This window comes from Streptopelia decaocto (assembly GCF_964273445.1).
Source record: "Streptopelia decaocto genome assembly, chromosome: 2".
Lineage (NCBI taxonomy): Eukaryota > Metazoa > Chordata > Aves > Columbiformes > Columbidae > Streptopelia > Streptopelia decaocto.
Genome location: NC_138655.1, coordinates 120,006,042 through 120,033,084, shown reverse-complemented (window position 1 = coordinate 120,033,084; position 27,043 = coordinate 120,006,042). Strand labels below are relative to the sequence as shown.

At 38.7% G+C, this 27,043-nt stretch overlaps 1 protein-coding gene across 1 annotated transcript; it reads left to right on the top strand.

Annotated features, from left to right (window-relative positions):
• Positions 1 to 27,043, top strand: GPD1L (glycerol-3-phosphate dehydrogenase 1 like). Its single transcript, XM_082046931.1, has 8 exons — positions 1 to 122; positions 5,594 to 5,771; positions 7,100 to 7,240; positions 11,263 to 11,401; positions 12,574 to 12,686; positions 20,096 to 20,329; positions 20,739 to 20,845; positions 24,075 to 27,043. Exons 1-8 carry the CDS (start codon positions 31 to 33, stop codon positions 24,169 to 24,171), a joined length of 1,101 nt encoding a protein of 366 aa, XP_081903057.1. The 5' UTR covers positions 1 to 30; the 3' UTR covers positions 24,172 to 27,043.

Genomic DNA, 27,043 nt, shown 5'->3' with positions numbered 1-27,043 from the left:
GAGCGTGAGGCGGGTCGCCTCAGAGCGCCCATGGCGGCGGCCGTTGGCTGCGGCGCGGGCGGTGCTGCCATGGCGCTCTCCGCGGGGCCGCTCAAGGTCTGCATCGTGGGCTCGGGGAACTGGTGAGTGCGGCGGCAGCCGCCCCTGAGAGGGACTGGTACCTCAGCAGCCTGATCTTCCCTGCGGCCGTGCTTTCCCCCGGGCCTTGCTGTGGTTCCCGCAGCCGGAGGGTTTGGCGCCGTGGCCGCGCTCCCCTCAGGGGTGGCGGTGGTGAGGGCAGCCGCGCCCCGGTGCTGGTAGCGAAACGCGGTGTCGCCGGCAGCAGGGCTTGGGCTCTGGCGGGTTTTTGGGCGTGCGGGTGGGCTTGTCCAGCCCTCGGTGTCCCTGGGAGGCAGAGGTGCTGCCCTGAGGTAAACGGAGGGAGAGGCGGCAGAGCAGAGCACCCTGTTTTGGCGTGCTTGGAGGCACCCATGTGTTCCGTGAAGGACTGGTTTTAGGATATTTTTAATGTGGTATTTGTTGTGTGGTTTTTCCGATGTCAGGTGGCATAGACATGAAATATACTGTTTTTTTTGGTGGTGGTGTTTTTTTTTCCCCAGCAGGTCATTGCTAACTAAGCTTCTGTAACAAGTCCCTTTCTCTCCAGAACTGTATAGGGTGTTTCCAAAAGATGCCCCCAATTTGAAATTACACCCAGAGACTTTTTTCTTGTGGTGATACGTCAGAGGCCGTAGAGCATTTATAAAAAGGTTACTAAAACTTGATAACTTTTTCTAAATTTTTGTCTAAATGTTAACGTGTTGCTACCATGAAATATACTGCTTTGAAAGTGGGTTCATCTTTTTGAAACACCCTGTGGTTTGGGTGTTCCTAAATTTTCTGTTTTCCAAGGTAGTTCAAAGATGAGTTGTGAGATGCTAGGTTATTTGAAATATATATTTTTTTCAAATTGATTATGCTGAGGCACTCTGAAGGCTTCAGACAAGGTTTTATTGCTGCATCTATCACTAGTTTATAATTAGACTTAAATAAACTTACTGTTGTGTCCACTGAAAGCAATAGATTTACTAATCATTGTCCAAGAGGAATATTATGTTAATAATCCTTTGCCTTCCTTCAATTTCTCTGTCATTCCTGAGTGCTGTTTTTATCCGAGGTCCCTATTTACCATGAATAAGTTAACCACACTGTATTATATAAATGTATCTTTACAGTTTATCACTTCAGTTACTAACGCTAAGCATGACTTTTTTTCTGATAACATAGTTTTTTAAGACATTAGATCTAAACTCAGTGGAGTTTGGTGTAGAGCAGGATACTGCATTTTGTTAAACAGAACTTACCCGTCTTTTGTCAAAGTGATCTTAGACTTGTTGCTTGCCCCCCACACCCTCTGTGCAGACAGCTTTTGGTGCTGCTGTTTTGCATAGTTAAAAATACCAGCAACTGCCGAGTTGTGTTTTTCTTTGTGATGGCTTGTTGAGGGAATGGCTGACATTTCAGTGCAGCTTGTGAGATGAACAGGGAGGTACTGTGCATTGCAATATACGTCAGAAGGAAACTATGCAGTTAGACCTATCTTTTAGCAGTATTGTTGTTGCTGTTCTTCCGTACTTGAAATCTAGCAAAAAATTTTTACAGGAAGTTTGACTGTGTTTCTTGTTTGATTCACTGTGAAACACACTTGCAGAGCAGAAGGATTTGTAGATGTTACCTACTGGCAATAACCACATAATTGGATCAGGTGAATAAAAAGAAAAGCTTCCGCCTAATGTGATGGATATTTGCGTGGCAAAAAGCCCATATCCGCAGTGCAAAGAGAAACAGATAATGCCGTTACCAGACATCAGCTTTTTTCTTTCTTTGGGGGATAAATGGATTAAAATAACTGATAGCTTATTTCCTGTGTGATAGCAGTGTTCCAGGTTGTTTTTTTTTTTTAGGAAAGCAGAAACCAAAGTAACCAAAATTTTTAAATTGCAGATGATTTGACTTGCAACAGTTCTTCCATCTTCCCCCCAGCCCCAACCGTCTAATGTTTCTGAAAACAATAATTCTTGTAGAAGTAGGTGATTTCTTCCTCAAAGTCCAAGGGATGACAGACACCAAACCCTGACTGCAAAGAGCACTGTGATTTAATAGAATATGCCACCATTGAACTAAATAGGACTTAATTTGAATTGTGCACCTGTGTGCATCTAAGTGTCTTTTAACTGGGGTCTGTGGTACTAAAGTGGAAGTGTTTAATGCTCAAAAGCAGGTAACTAGAAAAAAGTTGAAGCACTTATATGCATCTTATTGGTATGTTTGGGTTATATATTTTTGAAGCCTGGATTATGGGAATGTGTGACTGGTGTTGCTTAAATTGTAAGCATGTAAGTAGTTGAACTGAGTGGTGGTTGGCATTTTCAGCAGTTTGGAGACTGTGGGGCTTTGAGGTTCTGTGTGCAGTGATTCTGTCCCACAAGTGCCAGTAGCTGTATGGGTGTCTTTGGCTTCTCACAGCCCTTTAACCTACATCTGGGATGAAAAAAAAAATCACTAAAGGAGCTTGGCACAACAGCAACAGTTTAGGAGGGTTAAACCAACCACCTTGGATGATAAACTGCTTCCAGTCAGACTTGTTTGGTCAGTTTGCTACACGGAAGGTCACCTTAACAATGAAGTTGACTTGGCACGGGTCACTCAACACCTGATGGAAGATCATGGGACAGATGGCTCACAAGGCATAGAAAAGCAGGAGCTGTGCTTTTTGCTGGCCTTGCCCACTTAGAGTTGCTCAGCTGGGGGATAAGTGGTTGTATTAGGATCTTTAAGATAGGGGCTAAAATAAGCTTTCTTGAATGTGGAGAGGGCACTCCTTGGGAATATGTCTTAGAGCCTCAGGATTCAAGGACGGTGCCCAGATTCAGTTAAAACACTGAAAACGCTGTGTTGGACGTGTACTATAGTGTGTTCTTCTGATAACACTTCCAGGGTAGGTTAATAAGGTGTGCACCACCAGAATTTATACCTGTTTTGCCAGAACCAGTCCTTAAGTAATCTGATCACTCAACTTGACCAGAAACTGTGGAGTTTGGGAAAAGAGGAGAGGTTGCCAGGACAGAGGGGTTCATACACCTGGGAACTTGCTGTAGAAAAGTGGGAGGCAAAACTTGGGACTTGACTGAGGTGGTTTATAATGGCAGAGCTAGAATTAATGATATTTGCACTTGCGTACTGTGACCACCACCAGTGCTGTTATCAGGGCAAGTTCAGGAGTTTCTGTGGTTGTATTTCACTTTTGAAGTGCCGAGGGGAAAGCAGACCAACTGTGACACAGGGTAAGAGTAAAAAGTATATATGATTGTATTTGGGGATACCTTTGCTCATTGCCAGGAAGAGGACTGCTGTTTGGCATGAAACTACCTTGTATTACTTGAATAGTGTTAACCATCCCTCAGAGCATGTCAGGGTTAAGGTTTAGGAGGGAATCTTTCACTATGGTTTTTCTTGTGTAACTGAGCTGCTGCAGGCACCAAGTCTTGCAACCTGGCTCACACTAGAGCTGTTATTGCTAGGAATAAATTGGCAATCATTCCCATTCCTTTGCCCTGTGATGTGTCAGGAGTACACAAGACGAGCCAGGCGTTCCAGTAAATTATTTCAGAGTACACAGTGAGGAGTGTTGGGACACAGAAGAGAACATGGGCTTGCTTGTTGGATTAATAGGTATGGGGAGCTGGCTATTTCACCTTGCATAGAGCAAACTAAGACTTGGTGTCAGTTGACCTTGCTTAATTCAGTCCTGCAACAGTTGTTGCAACATAACAAAATGCGGAACTAGAGAAGCCAGTCAGGAAAATCTTCTTGACTTCAGCAACTAAGGCTATACAAATTTCCACTTTTTTTTTTTATACTGCATTCAAAGGCTGAAAAAAAGACAGCTAAGGCATTTAGGTGGTAAATAGTAGTGGAATTAGTGTCTTGTTCAAGTAGTACATGCTGCTAAACTCGATGTTGGCAAACTGAAAATCCCAGTCAGTCGACTGCTGAATCAGTTATTTCTGTCTTTCAACACTAAATACACAGAATAGGTAGTGGAAGACAATGATTTGTCAGGATCCAGACTTAGTACATAAAACTGCAGTAGTAAATGTTCTTTTGTTCAAGGAACTCAAAGCACGTTCTGAGGAACACATACCTGTGTTGTGTTGAATGTGATTCATACTGTTTGCGTAGATCTGAAATCTTGGGTTTGAGCTGGTGAGTTGTCTAACACTGCAGCAGAAACCACTCTGTGTGCAGGCAGATCTAGAATGTGAGCTTGATAAGAGATGGCTGACATTGGTCATTTCTGTATTGTCTCCTGAACCCAGGGGAATTTGTAGTGTGTGAAGTGCTATTAGAGAAATAAATCCCAGTTTTTTAAGACTTATAGTTTTACAGTCTAAGTGAAGTAAGTCTACTTAGGATGCTGTCACTTTTTCTGCCACTACTTAGAAAGTTACCTTAGGCCTGTGGTAGCACATGTCTTTAATATAGCAAAATGAGTTGTGCCATACTAAAAGCTCTTGGAGCAGAATGTATGTATTTGGTTTAGTTGCCAGCTATGAGTTTATTACAAGCAATGTCTATAATAAATTTAGGGGAGTGTGTGATTATAACTAGATTTGTAAAGTTAAAGTGTTCTTAGCTGCTAATAAAGCATGCAGTTTAAACACAAACACACACATGTAACGCTCAGACTGGTGACTCTGTATTGTTTTCCACATCTTTCTGATTTTTTTTTTTTTTTTGTCTCTTTAGTAGGTTATTAGTAATTATGAAGCTGCCTTCTTGTCCCAGGAAAGGAAGTTAGGTTAACAGGCTTTATGAAATTGCATCCTTTCTTTCCGTGGAACATTCAGGCTAGGAATGGAAGGTTGCATTTGTTCCACTTCTTGTATGTAGCTTCAGTAACTCTGATTAATTTCATTGTTGCTTAGAGATTTGAGTAGCAAAATTGATCACTGTCCTACAGGTGTGCTGTTATTGGGGGGAAAAATGAGGCTAACAGCATTGGAGTTGTCTGCCTGCAAATTCAGAGGATGCTGTTGCCACAGTTGAATTCTGTGAGGTTAGCAGCATAACTGTAATGCTTAGAACTTATGCAAGATATAAATGCTTCTTGGCTTCAAATGCATATCAGTATTGTACAGCAATTGATGGGTCAGTCATCTTAGGAAAGAAAGCTTCCCATTTCTCAAAGGTGAAAATGATAAATTTTTTAAAATGGAGTATGTCACTTTTACCACTGCTTTAAAGTTATAATCCATTTGATTTTTGGGAATACAGTAACCCAAACTCTCACTGGATAGCCAATGAGCAGACAAAGTAAATGAGGATGTTTTCAGTAAATGCTTTGCTTCTACCTGCTCTAGATAAAATTGAGAGAAAGCAGCAGGTGTGAATGACTGGTGTATTTTTGCACTTGTTTTACTATATCAAAAATGGTACATAGTAACTGGGCCAATAACCTGTGAATTTCTGTTTATTTTAAAGACAATTTATTTTTTTTTTTCCTAGAGCAAAATATTTTTTTTTCAGAATATTTTCATTTTCTTTCTTGCAGGGGTTCTGCTGTTGCCAAAATAATAGGCAATAATGTAAAAAAATTGCAAAAGTTTGCTTCCACAGTGAAGATGTGGGTCTTTGAGGAGAATATTAATGGGAGAAAGCTGACAGATATCATCAATAATGAACATGAAAATGTAAAATATCTCCCTGGATACAAGCTGCCAGATAATGTGGTAAGAATCAGAAGCTAAATTCTACTTATGGAGCAAAAGTAATATTACTCATGCTGTGAATGGAGGTATAAATTTGTTTTAACACCTTTAGGTTTTATAGTATTTCAGACTGTATGGTATTTTATTGTTGAGATCAGAGATTGAAACAAGTAAAATTATGCAATTATGCAGGTAGGTATATCCAACGCACTCTCTTTTTTTTTTTCCAGTCTCGCTGCTGTCTCTATGTTACCTCAGCTTTTGTATAGGGAAGCAAAACGGAAAACAAGGGCAAGATAAACAGGTCTGACAGTAGCCATTAAAAAAATAAATAGCCTCAACTTTGGAAAGGAGCTGGCCGGTCAGTGAGAACTGAAGGGATTTCAAGTACTCTGAAACTCTTAGAAAGTATTAGAGGATGAGAATCAGATTATTTCTCAAGCAAACTGAAAGCTGTTAGCTGTTTATCTGGTTCTCAGTTGCATTTCAGTCGTGTGCGGTCAGAGCAGCGTCTTGGATGTAACACTGCCAGGGCAGAACAGTGGGACTCCACATCTATTCGGTGTTGGTGTAACATGATGCTGCATGGACAGGTGGTAACTCTTGCCCCAAAAACATGATGGGAAGAGACTGCAGCAGCTGACATTTCACTGGGGATTTTGGGCAGGAAAATGCATGAATGGCTGTGCATTGAGTTTTCTCTTAAACAATAACGCTGAAATCCCATTTCCCCAGCCTTCAGCAAGTGTGGTGTTTCCTCTACCTGATGATTCAAGTTTGTTCTATTTATTAGTAGGTTGAACTTATTGCTACATTTTAAACTTGAGTCTTATTTTCAGGTGGTCATCAAGTGTTAGGAAAAGTGGAGTTTGGCAAGTGACTTTAAAGTAAGTCACCTTCTTAAAGGGTAAACAAAGTCTATGAGTACAGAGAAAGAGAATATAAACTAGTTGGTGTAAAAGGCCTGGAGAAGAAATTTGTATAAAGAATGAAGTAAATGAATTACTTTTCTGCATGCAATAATTTATCCAAAATTGTAATTATTTTGTCAAAAAGAAGACAGCTTCTTATTTTATACTTCCTTGTTTGAATGTTATGGAATTTTCGTTGCACTAACCATGATTGTGGCTGTGAAGATGCTCCTTTCAAGACATAAAATAGATTGTTTTAAAGCTTAAATTCTTTTGTTTTTCTGAGAAGTTTATGCTACTGCTTATTTTCAGTGATGAAGCGCAGTAGTTTGTTGCATTCAGTATAAGACCAAAATGTGCTTTTACTTACCAGATAACACTTGTGTGTAGTGTTAATTTTAAGAAGTTATGTGGCCTTTCTCTCCCATAACTACACAGGTTGCTATCCCAAACCTTAACGAAGCTGTACAGGATGCAGACTTGCTGGTTTTTGTCATTCCTCATCAGTTCATTCATAAAGTCTGTGATGAAATCACAGGACGAGTACCCAAGAAAGCACTCGGTATAACTCTCATAAAGGTATAGTAAATACTGTGCATTAATAACTGAGAACGTGTCATGGAATCTTGTAAAATAAGATGGCTTGATATTTTGATATGAAAAGTCTGTTTGCATTCTTCACTTGGTTGTTCCATTAAACTTTACTAGATGCAAGACTGGAATTTGTCTCAGTCATTAGTGGATTGTTCTGTGGTGTTTTATTTTACACTAGCACTTGCAGGAAGAGGAAAATGAGGCTGTTCACAAGACTTTTAAAAAGAGAGAATATGTTTTGCACCAGGAAGCTTTCCAGTCTTTTGTTGTTTCCAAATGCATCATTAGATGAAGAACAGAGCACAAGCATAATGCTCTGATTGTTACCGCACATCCCACACGCTGAGTTGATCATTTTAAGAACTGCTGAGAGAATTTCATGTGACTGAGAGGATAGTGCTCTTGTTCATGTCAAATATGTTGCAATGAGAGCCTGTTCAGCATGGCTCAAAAAGACTGCTTGAGCATAGGAAACAGGAGAGGTAGAGGTGCAGCAAGTGTTTCACTGGACTGTTTGTAGTTTTAGTGGCAAGAGAATTTTTAAATGTGGGTGGGCTCCTTTTTTTTTTTTTTTTTCCATTTCTGCGTGTGTTTAGCTGCAAAGAATAAGGTGTTCCCACAAGATTCAGAACATTCTGTTCTGTTGTTGCTTTGTACTTAGTTGAGAGTAGGCTATTTTCTCAGCACACATTCCCCTGTCCGCTACAATTTTTGGAAAATAATACATTTATGGATTTGTGCTTGAACAAAACGCCACTATCACTGCTTACTGCAAGCTTGTCTCTTTAGTTTGGCTAACTAAGACCATCAAATCTGTATTTTTTTTTACCAGTGCTGACTTAATATCTTGCTGAGATGTTTGACAAAATAATGCTTCCCAAGTGCACTTGCTGCATTTTGTAGAAAAAGTTTTCATATTGTAGAAGGATAAAATAAAGCAATGTTAAAAGAGCTGAACGCATAGCATCAAAACCACACGACTGTCCTAAATGCCTATAAGTTTATTGCTTTGAAGTTCTCCATTTGTTCCTCTTTCTTCTGTAAGCTCAAGATAAACCACATTTAGCAGATTAAGGGAGAAAAATGTTTATGTTCTCACATGCTTAGTGATAAAAATAACTAATGAAATTGGTGGAGTAAATGAGGATTATGTCAGCATATCTATATTCCGTGCTTTGGGTATTGGCTACCAGTGCTTTAATAGAGTGTTAATTAATGGCTATTAATAATAATTTTTAAAAAAGGTGGATACTTAACCTAAAAAATCCAAACCCCAAACGAATGAAAAAAACCAACAAAACAAAAAGCGTGTAAGTAAAACAGTGACACCTGCCATGCAAAACAGAGTTGGTTACTAGGCAACTTCCCATGTCGGGACACTGCATCAGTAAGTGGTCTTTTGGAAGAAATGGTGTGAGGTCCCTTTAATTTTTTTGTTTTCGGAAGAATGCAAAGTACATGTTAGCTTTCATGAAAGGGCATAACTGCGCATACTTTAAAGTATCATTTAAGAAAGGGCAGAGATTTAACACAATAGTATCAGAGGCAGGAATGCATTCTTTCCTCTAATTTTGCAGCTTCTTTATGCATGCTGTTTTCATCAAAGTCATATTTTTAGTGGTCTCATTATGCTCCACAGTAATGCTATTAAAGTGGCTTGTGTTAACTCTGGCAGTTAAAGTGCGGTTCTGCTCTGAAAAATATAATTAGTGGGACATCTTGTTTCTGTGCTTTCTAAATTGTTTGGCAAGTTATCAGCATGTCATCTTTTAGTCTATTTATCTTTATTTATTTGACAGTCTAATCTTCAAGCAGAGCCTAATGTCCGATAATAAAACTCGGTCTTTGGGAAATAAAGACATTTGTCTGATGGTTGATCTGCATTCCCATTGCAACATTTGCAGCTCTGTTACTTCGCATAAGTTCTGATCACTGGTGTCTATGGAAACCTAAAAAGTTATTATGTGGGTGTGGGCCAGGAAATGCATACAACTTACAACGCAGTACAGCAGTGAGCACAGGCAGCAGGATAGGTGGAGATCACTCAAAATACTCTGCACCAAGCCTCAACATCAATCTCATTTTCATCTACCTATATAGAGGCCCCAGGAATTGCTCTGGTACGTGTGTTACGATGCAAGCAGTAAGACCTCAGAATTGGACTTGCGTTGCCTGGGCGTTATTGCTGCCCAGTGGAAATTGCCATGTGGGATCCTTGGTTTTTGGGCAGGGAGGGGTGTTTGCTTTTTCTCCTGTCATCTTCTCATTCAGTATTGGATTTAACTCTACAAGAAACAGCTGCAGCTCTCATTGACTTTGTCAGAAGTGCATCTGTTTCACAGGGAGCTGAATTTGGCACCTAAGCCTGCCTGATCTCCTTTCACTTGGATGAATAATTGTTGTGTACATATGCACATTTTTGGAGTTGTTCCCAATGTGTGTGTGCTTTTCTGTTTATTAATTGCCTACTGAGGAGAAGGGGTCTTAGAGTCATTTTCTGGGGATGTTTTTGACACTGTGAGGGAAAAATAAAGCGTGTATATGTGTCCTTGCTTTCAGATTATTTCTGTATGGCTCATTAAAGATGAAAAAGCAGAGCTGTGGATTAAATGATGTAGATTGAAAAATAATGCAGAAATCCAAGCACTGTTGTCTATAGTTTAATTGGCTGTTTTTATACAGGCATTTCTGCATGTCTCTTGATTGCACCATGTTATTTAAGGAATAACATCTCTGCTCCGTGGAAATATAAATGACCACTTGCTTGCAATGTCACTATGGACAACATACAAGTGTGTGTATGTGTATCTGGAAGTAGTAGAAGATAACACTGCCTTTTTGCCTTTATGTCACAATTCCAAATAACCAATCCCCTAAAGTACCAAATCCCCCACATTAAAAAACAGTACTGTATAAAAGATGGTATAGTGTGGGAAAGAAAGACCCTTTCAGTAGCTTGTCTGCCTTGCTGCTGTTCCAAAAACTCAAAAGGAGTCTGCATTTAGCAGGCTAGGAGAAGAGGATTTTGTGAGAGGAAAGTGGTCTCATTTGGAGTTCTTGGTTCAGGTAATCCAGACTCTCTTCTCTATTGCAGCATTAATCTCTGGGGTGATCTGTTCTGAGGTCCTCTTTCTGCCCCTACTTCCATGCTTTGTAAAGAGTGCATTATAAATACAGATTAAAACTATCTCCAGAAGTTAGATTATTCTTCGTTGTTCAGTTTCTACATATCTGTGAATGACTGGTCCATTTGTAGTAGTATTCAAAATTATTAAACTGGGTTTCTACTAATAAAGTGTTGTTGGTATTGTATACTAGGGAATCTGTCTCTGATATGTCAGTTCAGATACCACTTCACAAAACAAGTCATTGGGATGCCACTTTTTGAGTTTTCATGCAATTTTAAATCCAAGTACAGACCTGATTCACAACTAATGGATTGGTGATGCTTCACCAGTATCAGTAAGGATACACTGATAGTAAGCAGCTTTGTTTCTGAACTGACAAAGCTGAATTTCAGCGCTTCTTAGAATCAGGATTTTGATCAGGAATGGAATAAAAACTGTTAACATCATCTAGAGCAGGGGTGTCAAACTCATTTTCACCAGTGATCACATCAGTGTTACGGTTGCCTTCAAAGGGCCGAATGTAATTTTAGGACTGTATAAATGTAACTACTCCTACATTTATACAATCCTAAAATTACATTCGGCCCTTTGAAGGCAACCATAAGGCTGATGTGGCTCCCAGTGGAAATGAGTTTGACACCCATTGTCTAGAGTTTTGTCCTAATTCTTAAGGTGCTATCGCCTATGAAAACCAGAAAGCTTGGAGAGGTCATAACAGCAGTGGAAGTTTCACTGGTAGCAAGTCTGTCATCTTTGGTCGCTCTCTAGGTAGGCCTTGTTGTAGTTCTCACCCACAGACAAGACTAATTATGATGTGCTTTCTTCTCTACTGTGTCTAACGAATGGCTTTTTAGTAATTCCATTTAATGTTGACTGCAGGGAATAGATGAAGGCCCGGAGGGACTCAAACTGATCTCTGATATTATTCGAGAGAAGATGGGAATAGACATCAGTGTGCTGATGGGAGCTAACATTGCCAATGAGGTGGCAGCAGAGAAATTCTGTGAAACCACAATAGGTACTGTTCCAAGTAATAAGAATATTTAGAACATGCTCCTGTCCTCACAGTTGCACACCAAGAAGCTCAAGTTTCATAGTTTTTATCATTAGCTGGTTGTTATCAGAAACTACTGGCTTCTTCTTATTTCAGTGTTTAATTTCCTACAATGTTTACGCTTATAAAAGAACTAGAACAATACCATGAATATAGGGAGAGGGAGGAGTACAGTTTTACCTAGTCTCAGTATGGTTGTGACCTTAGCAGGTGAAATACTGAACATGCTTCTTATCACCGTCCACATAACAAACAATTTTATTTTATTACTGTGCTTAAGATTTTTCCTGGGTCTGCATGGCTTTATATGGATAAATGATTATATATTCTGTACCTCACCTCAGGAGCTCTGGTCACAGATCCTTTATGCATGTTTGGGTTTTTCTTTAAGGTATCATTATCTTTTAATTTCTAAAATAATTAGTTCCTCCAAAAGCTAGACATTGTTTTAATTCTGTATAGATGTCTGCACACCTTTGCAGCACAAAGATGTGCCTAGTCCTGGATTTCACAGTGTCTAGCTAGGGGGGTGTGTGTGTGTATTCGTACACGTAGTCATACATAATAGGAAAGAGTTCATGTTATATTTTCTGAATGATTTTTTTCCAGTTTTATGTATTTTTAGCTTTTTAACCTCTCATTAACAGCTTTTGCACTGAACTTATTTTTGAGCGGTTGAATTACCTCTTAGTGCTTAGAAATATTTGTCAGTGGCAGCATGCTCAATTACTAAAGCATCCTTGACATGCATTTATCAGTAGGTGTTTTTCTGGAATGCAGGGCTTAAAAGTAATTGGTAGAATTGCACTTGCTATATTTTTAATTCACCTTTGTTTTATTATTAACTGGTTTTTTAAAGGAGAATTATTTTTAAAAGATTGTAGAGAATTAATGGAATTGTTATTTAGAAGCTGTTGCTGAGCAGACAATGAATTATGAAGAAGTCCAGAAAAACTCCGTGCAGAGCTTTTAAGTGCAATATAGACATGTCCTTAGTCACTTAAAACAGGAGTCTGTTTAGAGTGAAGATAGAACAACCTTACCTCTGTTTTTAAATATTTTGGCTTGCACAGGAAAGGCTAAATAACACCCAAATAAATTATTCACTTTTAGCCTTTCTTTCTCTCTCTCAACAGGCAGCAAAATCCTGGAAAATGGCCTTCTCTTCAAAGAACTTCTGCAGACTCCAAACTTCCGAATCACTGTAGTAGATGATGCAGATACAGTTGAGCTTTGTGGTGCTCTGAAGGTAAGATTAACAGACCGCAGTTGTTACACAGATGGAACGGTGATCCTTGTAGAGAAAATAAGTTGTTTTCATTTAAAGAATTAAGTTTATTGCACTTTATATAATTTATAAAACTACTACGTAACATTTCCAGAACAACCAGCTGGGAAATTAGGGAGCAGTATGTTCTGATAGTTTGCTTTTAGACCTTCATCTCACCATCTCCTGTGATCACTTTCTACATCTTTCACTTAGGGTACACACATTCATGAAACAAGTGTTGATTTCATCTAACTGATCAACATCTTTCTAAATCCATTTTAGTTCCCTTTTTCTTTTTGCAACAGTGTGCTCACAAAAAGAAAGGGAGAAAGAAGTTGGCATTAATCCTTTGTGTGGGTTGAAAAATTATTCCCCTCTTAATTGTCTTACATATCGTGAGCACTCTTGTGTTTTCTATTTTGTGGACACACGCTGCATGAGGTTCATGTGGATAACGACATACAGAAATGACTTGAATAGGAAAAAAATTATTTCAGACAGTTACTTATCTGGAAGTTTTTTGGTAACAAAATGGATGCTGACAGGAGGCAAGGGCTAGCTTAAACATATTGCTATTTTTTTTCAGGTTAATTTACAGGCCATTTGTAAACAGAAGGCATTAGTCACTTGGAGCCCTGGCCAATACTACCGTAGTTCACGTTTTATCTGATAACTATCCTGGAAGCATTTCTAATAGATGTAGTGGTTTAGTACACAATTTGACTTTTTTATTTTTTTACTTCTCTGATAATTGTTTTGTATTACTTTTTTTTTTTTTTTTTTTTTTCTCTGTTAAACTATGTGTAAACTACACTATTAACTTGCAAAGCTACCAAGCCAATGAATGATGTTTTTATGCTAAGGAGTTCTGATTCCTGCTCAGTGGGAGGTACATTGATAGCTATAATAACATAATTTTTGGCATACTGGTTTTCTTGATAATTTTGAGAGATGTCATATTGGAAGTCCTGAGAAGGAGGCAGTCACAGGGCTGTGAACTGGGTTAATGGGATTCACTTTGGTGTAACATACTTTGGAGTTATTGTATTTATAGCAATTTCTCAAAATTGTGGAGCTCATAGTTTGGCTCTGCAGACATTGCTTCAAAATGCTATGGCGATGTGGGAGGTTAGCAGGAAAGAAACCCCTGTGTATAGACCCATGAAATCAGTGAAAAAGTTTTACAGATTTATTTTTCTTTGAAATTTGCTTGGCGTGATCGTTTCTGGCTAACTTGATTGATAGAGGAGTTCTGTCCCAGGTGACCTTTATTTCAGACAAATCTTCTGAAAGGGCAGTAGAGATGAGTGTGCCCATCATGAGCAGCTAGTCAGCATCCACTCAAACTCCACTGTAATGGTCCAAGTAGGCAAGATACCAGTTATCTCTTTGGAAGTGCAGAAAAATATAAATAAACTGTTATTCTTGACTTGTGAAAATACTGAGGTGAAACTTGTGTATTTTCTTTGTAGCCTTGTTTTGTTCTTCTCTCGTGCTTCGTTATTCAGCATGCATCCTGCAGACTGTAGTCTCTAGTTACATTTCTAAAAAGCTGTATGTATTCTGTGTGCTATGGTCATTTGGTTTTGATTGCAGTATATTTTGTTGAGTCGAGACTTCCAAAGAAATGCATGGTATGAACTCTGAACAAGAAGTGAATTAAGGATAGATTACCTTGTTTAAAAATACTATGGATTTCTTGACTGAGTAAAAGGCATGAACTGGTATAAATAGCATAGATCAGCCATGCTAGTATGGGTGATGTGTTTTAAACGTATGGTCTTCCTTAAATTTAAAACGCTTTCTAGTTTAATCTTAAATCTTGTGCTCACAGCATGTGAATAATTTTCTGAGCTTTTATTAACTCAAACATTGCAAAATTTTATTAATGCATTGGGAGCATGTGTGCCTCTGGAAGATAATAAAGTAAAATTAAACAGATGGGTTTGTTTTTATTGCCGGTGTAAAGGAAAATGCAAAGCTCCGATGTGAATAGTGAACTTAAAACTTGAGCTTTTTTTCTTAGAAGGTGTGCGTTCTTATTATTAGGAGAATTGTTTGCTAATGGTAACAACAAGCACTTTGCTTCTTTAAAATTAATCTGATAATCTTTGTAATTAAAAATGTGAAAAATAAGCATCTTCTCATGTGATTGTTTTTAGGGAAAAATATGAAGTACAGCTTCTGTCATCTGACAGTTACTTTCTTAAACTTGGAAAGTTGCTTCATGAAAAAATAGTAAAAATTGACGTTATTTTACGTGCTGGAAGGAGGAAATTCCTACTGCAAAAGATAACAGTGTCATGTGTGAAGAGACAGGTGTAAAAAGGGAAGTTCCACTCTTTCTGTAGCAGCGCCAATTCAGGATGTCAGCAAGCTACAGCTTGGAGGACAGAAGTAAACAGGCACATATGCCAGTCCAGACTGTCTTTTTGGATGTGGAAATAGTAAAAGCAACTCTTGTAGTGGTATTTAAAGGATGAGAAATAGTACACTATGAGAAATAGTATATTCTCCCAGCCTCTGCATTTTTCTATAAATACCACCTTGGGAAAAGGAGACTTTTCTGGTATTTCTGGCATAATAGACTAGATCTTGTTAAAAATCTATACTTACCTCACTCTTTTATTTCTGAAAGCCTTTCTAAGCAGGAAAGATTTTCAACATGGGTGGTTGGTAAAAAATACAGAAGGGTAACAGAGTGCTCTGAGCACAGCTTTTCCTTACAATAATGCTAAAATAATTTTTTATTTGACATTTAGTTTTTGAAGCATATTTGAATTCAGACTGTAATAATAGGTATTGCAGCTGGTTGATCATGAAAGAGCATGTGCTTGATTGCTATTTATATACATAGAAATGCATAGATATATTGAATATCCACTTCATTTACTGTATTTATTTTTTGCGACAATTGGCTGATGGAGACGTATTGAAGTATAGAAATCAGCATAGTGAAACTGCAGTCTTGCGTCAGCTTGGAGGCTGGCTGAATAGGCAATGGCTGTCGCTTGATAAAATCTGATGATACTGAGGAAAAAAGCTGTCTATGGTTACTTGTTTGCTATAGGAACAAAAAGCTCTTGGTGTGTTCTTCCCTATTGGGATTTTTTTCTTTTGAGAACTGAAGCATATTTCATGTTTATTTGTTGACCTTTTCTAAGGTTTGAGGTCAGATATTTAACAAACTTCTAATTTGGATAGTTCCGTTTCAGGGTGTCCAGTTGGCTTTAGAGGCAGCCTGACCCCACCAACAAGTTCCAGCTGCCATTCGTCAGACAATGAAGGGACCTTCTTAGGAAGTACTTAAAGGTCATGACAGCGCTGTAAGAGCAGTATGTGCAGCTATGCAGACATACGGATGTGCTCCTGGATGCTGATGGATGTGATACTGCAGAGTAGCAAATCTGAAATTGTCATTACTGAGGTCTCCTCAGAGTCTGTAGTGCCTGTGTCAGCATGTGGTCTTACTATCAAACCACACAGGCGTGAGGCAAGACACAGCGGGTGTATGAACTTCACAGCATAGTTGAGAGGCAATATAAACATTGGTAGTTGCACTCTTGGGTGTAAACTGTACTGGAATGACTTACCCAGTACAGCAGTGACAGGGATGAACGTCAGTGAAGGAGAAGTGAGAATCTAATCTCTGGATACAGCAAAATGGCCATGCTCCAGCTGCCTGATGTATTTGTTCAGGGATGTGGAGAGTTAAACTCCATCAAGTGGCAGCAGCCAAGGACTGAGGCATAGGTGACGGTGACTGTAGGAAGGAGCAGCAGCTGTGGTTGCCTTTCAGGTTGCTTCAGGCACATCTCTAAATCTTAGGGCTCCAGCTTAGCCTTAGGCAAAGTAGTAAGAAGTATAATAATGATTTATTGTAACCCAGCATTATTACTTACAAAGCTGGTCCTGCAAAGTGTGTTTGTGGCAGTCGCTGTTGGATAGACAGTCTAGGTACTGAAGAAGTTGATTGTGGTAATTACTCTTTCTCGAGATTAATTTGACTTTCAACTCATTATTTACTTTCAAGTTTGCCAGGAGCAAGCAAGCAGTTTATGCTTAACCTCTCTGACAGTCCTGCTGATACTATCTTTGATTTGTTGAATCTTCATTTGACCTCTCTCAGCCATGATGTGAAGCAAGAAGCTTCTCCAAGTTCATGTGCCAGTAGGAGGGAAAGCAGGCTGTGCTGAGCTGTGACATTACCTCAAGGAAGGCTGGATGTCCCAGGTCAATTAACATTTCTGCTCAGTTCTCTATTGATCCATTTAATTATGGAGAGGTAATGGTTACCTCAGAGCTGGCCTCTGAAGCTCTCTTCATGAGCACTCCACAAATTTACTGTAAACTGGATATTTCTGAGCACTGACTATATAAGAGAACAATGTCAGCAAAGTCTGTAGACTTGTTAACCTTGGTTCCTTGGTCAACTATTGGCCTTGCATTTGTGACCTCTGGCATATTTGCAGCAGGTCATGTGCAAGTAAAAGACACGTTTTCTCACTTGCTTTGACACACACTGAGAGCACTGCCTGGCATCAACATTTCTTTTCTGGAGTATAGATTCACTGTCCTGGTGATAGAATGAGTCCAGTCCTTGCTCATGTTCTAGAATAACTAGGACTAAGACTAATGTCTGCTTCTGGATACCAGACCAGCTAAAGACTCACCTCTTATTGCAGAGTGTTTTAGTAGTTTAATACCATGTGCAATATAGAAACATCCTGTGTGTCTTGCTTACAGGATGCATGCTTTCATGTAAAAAGCTGTTAATGCTGAGATGGGGGAAATGTGTTTGCTCAAGCATGAAGTAGTTTTCAGAGCTCTGAATCCCTCAGGCCAAGAGGAATGCTGTGTTGCAGTAATTTCGGGGTTGTTGTGACAGTATTTTTGAACCTTTGGAACAACAGATTTATCTGTAGGCTAAAGTCACCATGGTTTATTGGGCCATCAGACCCCCATGTTGTGTATGCAGATACAGTCAGTCATTGAGCTCATGGAAACGTGGGCTCTCTCCTCGTGCACAAATGTATACCCATCGCATTTGCAGGAACATTTGTAACTTGAGGTATAGAAAGACGTTTTGGCCAGATAGATGTGCGATTCTCCTCCTGCCCCAAGTCTGCTTTTCAGAGGATCACTGTAGTGCTAGTGCCATTAGGCTCTTGTGTCTTAATTTGTATTTTGCTTATGCATCTTCCTGAAACAAACTTGACTTAGTGCTTGCACCCAGAGATTGCAAGTACCAAGCTGCCTATTTTGGTCTTGTTTTGTACAGAAAGATTACTCAGTCTCAAGTTTTGTGAGATTTTTTTGTTGTTTTGTTTTTAAAAGGACTGGCTCATCTTTCAGTAAGGTGTAACTTTCAATGTGGTATAATTCAGTTCTCTACAGTACATTAGACACAAGAGAGAGATTCTTCAAGCATTTAAATGCAACCAGATGGTACAGCTTGTAAATTCATAGTTGTGGCCTCAGGCTTATGTAGACAAGGATATAACAGTCTCCTAGGTGTGGGTGGGTATCTAGAGCATAATCAGTTGTCTTGTTTCCTCATTATTTGCAAACTACGGGTAAGAACATACAATGGGGACATTGTACAAACAAGGAGCTTAGTGTTTCAGAGTTAGACTCAGAACTTCTCTTCTTCCCTACCCCTTTCCTTAGAAGTAACTAATCCTGGTATGACTTAAAACAGTATTTCTGTTGCTCCAAAGACAAACATTGCAAAAGGTAGAAGTAAACAATACAATACCATAGGCCAAATCATACTGCAAATTGTGATCAGGTAGGCTGCTTCAAAGTGGGAAGGAAAGTCGAAGCAGGCAAAGCTGGAGGGAAGGGGAAGCTTTAGTTTTGGAGTGTTCAAGAAGTACATGGAAAAAGCCCAGAGGTTGTTCAAAAATGTTTTTGTTTTTAGCTGAGCACTAAACACTTCCAGACTTCACGTAGGTGTAAATTGCAGTTAAATGGGTCATCCCATCTGAAAACTTCTTAAATATCTGTTTGACTTCCTCTTGCTTTGCCACCAAATGAACAAATATTGCTTTGGGAGAGGTGGCTGATGAAAACAGACCTTGACTGAATCATCACAGATGATCTAAAGATGATCTCAGCTTTGAAAGTCTGATCATCTTTTGCTGCTTCAGGTCTGATGTTGTGATATCTGTCTGCAATTTTTAGGATCACATTTAGACCTCAGATTGTTGCTCAAAAAGCAATAACTTGTCTGCTGACCTTATTCAGTTGAGAGTCACCTAGCCACAGTTGGCCACACAGCACTGCAGTTGCCTGCAGTTTTTTGTTCTGACAGTCCGATAAACCAAAACGAAACCAGCTGTTAACCAGCTTGTTGCTTTCATTAGCAACTTCACACTGTTGCTGTTTCTTTAGCAACAGTTGGTTTGATTGGTGGTTTTTTTTTTCCCTGCATGAGGTGCTACATGAGGTGCCATAATGTTGGTTTTCCTGTGGTTTCTGTTGAGGTCACTGCTGGTGTTGTTGCATTCAGAAAGGCATTACTACATGTATTGCCTCATTGTTTGCTTTATTGGTGCTTGGGTTTTGGTTTTGGGGTTTGGTTTTTTTTTTGGTGGGGGCAAGCTAACCAGGGCTAGTCTCTGACTCCTAGGCCAGAAAATAGCTTTTATAGTCATTTCACTGAAACATGTCTCAACTAATGTCTATATTTGTAAACCAAAGAAGGGACTGTATAGCTGATTCTTCACAAAGAAATTGTATGTTCTTTGTAGAAAGCTGTCACCAGGTCTAAGAAAAAAAAAATTCCTTAGGTGTAAGGTCTTCCCGTGTCATGAACCTTCTGGAGACCCTTGATTAACTATTACTGTTACAGGAACTCTGCATACCTAAAAGGGCTGAACACAACTAGCTTGGCTGAATTTGGTCCCTTAGTATATCAGTATGGAAATCAATCAATGCTTCTTAGATTCAATATTACTTTAATCATAAAGAAAATATAGATAAAAGGGCTGTGGGATGTCAGTCTAGCTTTACCTCTTCCTGAGGGCAGAAACAGCTCAATCTAGATAAAGCCTTGTTTGGGTGTAGTGTAAACTGTTTGATCTTGAAGAGAGTCAATAATAATAGCTCCACAGCCTCCAGGGCAGCTTGTTCCAAACCTTTAACTATGCTTTTATCCTTGGAAATACTTAGTAATGTAAGACTTGTCATATTTTTTTAAGGTTATCCCATAAACTCCAAAATAAAAAAAACAACAACAACAATAAAATAAAAACCCCCTAATATTACATTAATAAAGTATTTGCAGTTCTTAATGACATGTGCGCTCTGTGCTTTAGTGTTTTCTAGGCTTCTATAAGCAATAATTGACTCATTGCCCATTTGTTTTTTTCTCTTCTCGTTAGAATATAGTGGCAGTAGGAGCTGGGTTCTGTGATGGTCTTTGCTGTGGTGACAATACCAAAGCTGCCGTTATTCGCCTTGGCCTAATGGAGATGATTGCCTTTGCCAAAATTTTTTGCAAAGGACGGGTGTCTACTGCCACTTTCCTGGAGAGCTGTGGAGTTGCTGATCTCATCACAACGTGTTATGGTGGCCGGAATCGACGTGTAGCAGAAGCGTTCGTTAAAACTGGAAAGGTACGTTACTCACCTGGCGATACGTGTTGTTGCAAGTACTAGCACTCCTGGTTTGTTGAGTAATAGTACAGTTACCTGAGACTTGTTAGGTGTACTGAGTGAGTACTCAATTTTGAGTGTCTTACAAGGCTAGAATGAGTGTAAAGGTGTTAGAAAGGAAGGGTGATTAAAAAAAAAAAAAGAAGCTGGAGGGGTAAGATGTTGGGAGATGCAGATTTAAGGAGGAGAATATCTACAAACAAGAATATAGGAGGATATTATAGATGCTTACTCAAGTACACTTCTGAGAAAATAAAAAACCCCTCTGTAACATCATCTTTTTTCCATCCAGATGATGTTGCAAAGCTTATGAAAACTTTATCATAGTTTCATTTTCTTCCTTTTTTTTTTCCACTCCTCTGCTGTTTAGTCTATTGAAGAACTGGAGCAAGAAATGCTGAATGGTCAGAAACTGCAAGGGCCACAGACTTCTGCAGAAGTGTATCGCATCCTCAAGCAGAAAGGAATGCTGGAAAAGTAAGTAAGAACAGATAAAGCAAGTCCCACATGTACTCTTTTTTAATCTCCGTAACCCTTTTTCCATCTTTTAGTCTTGATATCTTCATGAAGGTAATAGCCAAAAAGAAAATCACTGGAAGAAGCGTAGCTCAATTCCCAATTAAAAATCACGGAGAGAAGTTAATAAAAGCTCAAAATAATATTGCTGTGGATAGAGCTAGTAGCATGACATTAAATTTGTGAATGCACTTCTGTTTACAGAATGTATTATTGCCTCCTGCTATCACAGAAAAGCAGATGCTTAACATGTGAAAAGAATAAAATACATGAAAATAGAAGCTGAGCTTCCTAAAGAAACTTGTGAAGAGGCTCTATGGCTCATTTCATAGTAGTAAATTCATTGCTTATCTCCAAGGACAAGATCTTTGTTACTAAGGATCTGTGTAGCTGAATAGAATGTCTGCTTCTGTCCACATTGTTTTTTGCTTAGATACTGCAGTTCTCTTTCCTGATGTGACTTCCAGTTTGCTGTAGGGTAAAACCTGCCATCTGCTTGTGCAGGTCAGGTATTTTTTTTTGTGGTATGAAATTAAGCAAGTTATCCTGGCTTGTTGATTTGTATTCAAGTCAGAACATGTACAGCTCCTAAAGCCACACACACAGCTGGCTCCTTATGATATTAAGGGATGCATTATCTTTACCTGTTCCTGTTTGTAGAGGAGGTAAAATCAGAAAATAAATGACTGCCAGTCAGAAGACCAAGCCTTGTTACTTTTTAAGTTTTTAAAGTCTAGTTCTAATGGATCAACTGCATTGAGTTACTTATTGTTTTTAACATTATCTTTTGGAGTAAGACACCCAAGTCTGTCTCTGCAGTGTACAGTAATTAAGCTAAATGCAGAAAAAAAAATCTAATTAAAATGTTGGCTTCAGCCTTTGCTGTTTATGATTCCCTAAATGAGACAGGATGCTGTGGGGAGGGGTTGTTGGTTGGTTGGTTGTTTTGGTTTTTTTTTCCCTGTTGTATGTTACAACAAATAGAGTGCATAACAGAAGTTTGGGTTGTGTTTTTAATGAAAGATAAGAGAACAGAGAGTTGCTAATTTCTGTTTAATATACCAAAATCTGTATGTGTCAGTTCTTCATAAAAGGTCTCATTCAACAAGACTTTCGAAAGCAACTTTAAAAGTGTTTTTCATAAGAGTAAAATTTCATACTCTCATCTTACAAAAAGAGTCCCAAGGCTACATAGAAATATGCAAAAGTCAAAGTTCAGTACAAGAGCCTTGATAGCAGGGTTGATGCCTATTGATATTTACAGTGCAATTGTTTTTTTCATTTCAACAGTTGTAGAACTAGCCCTCTTAACGTGCTCAGACATAAGATGCATCTCGAGTTTGCCAACCATGAGCCTGCAGTCAGCCTCGATTCTGCTTTCCCTGTGTGAAATGGGGCAGACCTGTGCACTGCACAGCAATGTTCTCTGTGTCAAACAGCAAGACTTAACATACCAAGATGTGGTTTGTGGTAGTGGTACTTCTTCACTGAGAAGTAACTGCCAGTATTGTATCTAAAGCTGTGTGAAAACCAGCTTTTGCTTCAGAATGTCTACATGTTTTGTGGCCACCTCTCATGCAGGCATAACAAACTTTATTTTAGTGCTTACATTCAAGTTATTACAGTAAAAGCAAATTCAGCCCCTCCTGGCCCAATATATTATACAAAGTAAGCGATAAGTGGGGCTAATTAATGCAAAATTATTTGTGTAAATTTTTGTTCTACATATTTTCTAAGGGTTTTGCAACCTAAACAGTGTAGCATTGGATTTGAAAGAGCAGCTTTGTGGCTACGTGCTAATTTTGGTTCCATCAATGAAATAAAAACCAAAAATCAAGTCACTTGGATTGATCTCAAATAGTTTTGCTATTGCTGCTATTTCTGCCTGGTTTTCCACAAAAGTAAGGCAAAATAAATGGATATGCGTTTAGTAGCAGGACGTTAAAATGTTTCCGATAAAAATGAAATTCTACACTTTGAATTGAGCACTTGTAATAAAAGCCATAGAAACGGTGGACTAAATTCACAAGCATGTCCATTCCTCCGCTTTTTTTCCCCTGGTAATGCAAAGTTTTGCATTCAGCCAAGTACAAATCCTGTACGTGTCCCTGAGAACACAGTAGTCTTCAGGCATAATGGTGCTCTTGGGTGGCTCTTGTTTCTCGTGTGACCTCTGGTTTGTTCCAAGGAGCCTTGTTCAGAGCTGTGTGGTGATACCAGAGTGAGCTGAGTATAACACCTGCTTGCAGAGTGTATTGGTGAGCGGATCTGGTGCTCAGGACTGGTTGGGGGTTCTGTTCTATCCTGCAGTTGTGCGTTACAGGGAAATCTTCAGAGTGACTGATGGGGCTGCTTTTCTGAGGAGAAAGTCCTAGTCCAGATGTATTCTGAGTCACTCGGAAATTAACTGTATCACCATCTCAAATGCTCCTTTCAACCAAAATAACACAGGGTGTTTGGTCAGAATTTATAAAAGGCTGAAATGGTATATTTATTTTGGTGAACAGATAATTAATCCCTAAAATTGATCAAGCTCTGTATGAAAATGGGACTCGTCTGGCTGTCACTGTTCAGGATGGACAGAAAGCAAATATATATTTCTGTAAAGTGTCTTGGTTGTAACAAGCCTTCAGATTATTAGAGAAACCTGAGTAATCTGGAGGTTTTTGGAAAAGTGGTCAATTTAAAAAAGAAAAAAGGCAAGATGCTTTTAGTGTATGAAAATCCATATTTAATTTTGGACTCATTAAAAAACTTGCCCTTCAGTTTCTTCTTGCGTCTCTTTGTGTCATAGTCTGCAATTGCATTATCTCTGAGCAATAATTTGATAATACATAAATGATGGACGAGTCATCCTTTCTAACCATAGGTGAGTACTGCTATAAGGAAGATGCAAGTGGTTTTAATTTTTTTAGTTTTACATCACTTAATGGTTGTGCCATACATAATGAATGTTGAAGGCTCTATTATAGATAGCTGGGCTCTGAGAGTGACTCAATTTGGAGATGCATGGAGGTTCTCTATTTATCCAGTGCTTTTCAGCCCAGCATTAGCACTTGACAAATATTAAAAGAAGTTGATTTTTCATTCTCTTTCTTCTCCCTCTCGTCACCCCATTTGATTTCTTCCATTTGAGAAAATGTTACAGAAAAAACTTACGCTGTGTTTGCTTTCCCCACCGTTTCCTCAGGTTTCCACTGTTCACTGCTGTGTATCAAATCTGCTATGAAGGGAAGCCTGTCAGAGAGATGATAACCTGCCTGCAGAGTCATCCAGAGCACATATAAAATCAATCAGGACGTCATACAAGTGCAGCTTTCTGCCTTTCAAGTTTAGATCTGGCTTCACGTGAATGGATGTATCATTAAGCTTCCTTCAAAACTGCTCACTAGGCGACAGTAACAACATGAATGTCTCTGGATGGGTATTGTTTTTTGCTATACAGCCTAGTTCGGCATAGCATGCGGTATTGACTTGGTGATTGTTGTTTTATTGGCTAAAATACAACTGTTTTAAGATGTGCAATGCAAAAGTTGCACTACATGTCCAGTGTATATAACCAAGCGTGCTTTGTGTGTGTTCCTACACCATAAACCACATTGTTTTCTTGTCTCTTACTAAGGCCTAGTCCAAAATCCACTGGACACCATGGGAAGAATCCCACTAGTTTTGATGGAGAATGAATCAAGCCTGTGACCTTGAAATATTAGAGTGTTTCTGTTAGAACTTGGTTTTATTCTGCATACACATCGAAATTTTAACATTTTGCATGCTTACAATTTATTAATTTAAGCAATATTAATGCAAAACAAGTGGCAGCAGTTATTCATGGGGCTACAGGGATATTTTCATGAACTCTGGTGAAGAATCTTTTCTTTTTTTTTTTTTTAAGTCTTCAAAGCTGTCAAACTATTTTGAAACCAACTTCTAAGTGAATTTAAGGTTTTTAATTACACTGTTTGAAACAGAATGTGCTGGAGGGGGATCATTACCTCCCCTTCTGTTTTTTAATCTTTGCATTTTTGTATTTCTCCATTTCTCCCCTGCCATTCCCAGGTGTTGGGTTCTTCTAGAATCCCATTCCCCAAAACAATCCTGAGGGATTCTGAACCCTGGAGCCTATGGTTCATTTTAGTGCTGCACCTGTGGTTGTTCTTCACTGTTACTGTTTGGTGGGTAGCGAAGGATGCTGTTGGGGTATCCCCTGCTCCAAATTGTCATGCTGTGTTTCTGGCTGAACCATCAGCCACAAAGTGTTGCGCTCCACAGGACAGTCCAAGGGATATTTGGGGAATTCCCTGGTAGCTCATGGTTGTGTTGTCATAAGGGTTATGTGCCAGTATACTGACTGCATTCATTTCAGTGCCTGCCAGTGACAAACACATCAACTGGGCTATAGTCCTGAACAAGCCTCCCCAGAGAAATTATGAATTCTGAAGTTACTTTCTCACTGGGCAAGATTTTAATGGGTGCTGGATGAAGTCCTTTATGACCAGTCTCCCAGAAGGCTTCTCAAAGGCATCTGTCTTTTATTCCCCAGGTACCTCAACTAGTTTTTTTTCAGGCACCTTTGCTTTATGAGGGAGGTTGATTTTATTTTTTTAGTGAAAAAATTGTCATTTTATGGAGTTTGGAGATGGGGTTAGCTTGGTCATGTTTTGTTTTTAAGAAGGTTGATGCGAGAGAAGATAGATAAATTATTTTTTCTTCTATACTAAACCCTGTTTTTTTTGGTAAAATATATGCTAGGTACATAAAGAGTGGACTCATTCCTGCAGCTGAGAGACAGGGGTTCACATTGAGATTTACAGAGCTCAACAAGAATGCCCATCCGCTCTGAATATCCACTCCAAAACTCTGAGCAGTATCAGAACTGTTGTTCACTTTTCTAAGTGATGTTTTTAAACAAGAAATCATGAGCACAAGTCCATCCTGCAGCTTTAAATTATAATTCAAAACTTGCTAAAACAAAGAGGATGCCTGGGAGTGATTGTTATCTGTACTTAAATAACCTGGATTACTGTGAAACAGGTCAGTGCTGGGGCAGCTTTGTACAGACAGGAAGATGCTTCAGCTCAGGGGTACCATTTCTTGTGCTCCTATAATGTTTTGCATTAATTTTTGGAAGATCTTGTGGCTGTCATCAGATATTCATCGATGATAGAAGTGATTTTGCCTTATTTCCAATTTAGTGCTAAATATAACAGATGGCTAGAAGTTAAGTAACATCAGATCTCTGTGGCAGTTGTGGAAATCACTGGTAGAGCCGACTTGGAGTAAGCGCTCTGCTTAGACAATTACATGGACGTGTTAAGGTTGGCAGCACTGCTACACTAACGCACACATGGAGCAAACACTCCTCATTATTGCATAACTTCCAGTGTTCATGCTTTGTGTTGTTTTTTTTAATACCAAGCTGATTGACTTTGCCTTTCTATGTGTATATATACATATATATAAACTTTTTTTTACATGTAGTATGTAGAACAGTAGCATTTTGTAAGATACATAAAGGGCTATATGAGCTAAATGTGATAAATTAATATATATTTTAAGATTATTTCTTTATTATTCCAATACTACTTCTACCACTGAACCCCCAAAATCTTAATTGTTCTTGTTTTGTACAGAACCCTATTCTAAGGTAAATCCATAGAACAGGTTTTTATTTAATCCTTTCATCCAGTCTGTAATTATATTCTTGTTCTTTTCAGACAAAAAGTGAGGTTTCAGTAACTAAAATAATTTATTTAAAATTTTATAAATACTTCACCATTTGCATTTGCTTTTCAGTGCTTGAGAACATTCAGCTTGGCACTAGGTATTTTTTCCCCACTAATATTTACTACTCCTTAAAAGACTGTGATATTATTTGGAAACTGAATGATGAGAATCCCGTTCTACAAACACTCTGTTTTGCCTACTAACCAGGATAGTTGTACTGAAAACATTAAGCCCTGTGTAAGGTTTTTGCATACAACGTCATAAATTTGTAACTAATTATTGATTTATGAATATTAGTAATCTAAGGAAGGCACTATCTTCTAATGATGCATACTCAACTTGCCCTAGACATGTGTACTGATTTTTATTTTAAGATTGTGAAGTTATACCCATTTGAAGAGCTAGTACAAATAAACATTTTTGTCTTGGGAATCA

What these genes read in the sequence shown, in the direction of transcription:
- GPD1L (XM_082046931.1), top strand. Translation starts at nt 31, where the DNA reads ATGGCGGCGGCCGTTGGCTGCGGCGCGGGCGGTGCTGCCATGGCGCTC. An exon ending in ACAAGCTGCCAGATAATGTG is followed by an intron (nt 5,772 to 7,099) that starts GTAAGAATCAGA and finishes ATAACTACACAG; the next exon opens with GTTGCTATCCCAAACCTTAA. An exon ending in CAGAAAGGAATGCTGGAAAA is followed by an intron (nt 20,846 to 24,074) that starts GTAAGTAAGAAC and finishes CCGTTTCCTCAG; the next exon opens with GTTTCCACTGTTCACTGCTG.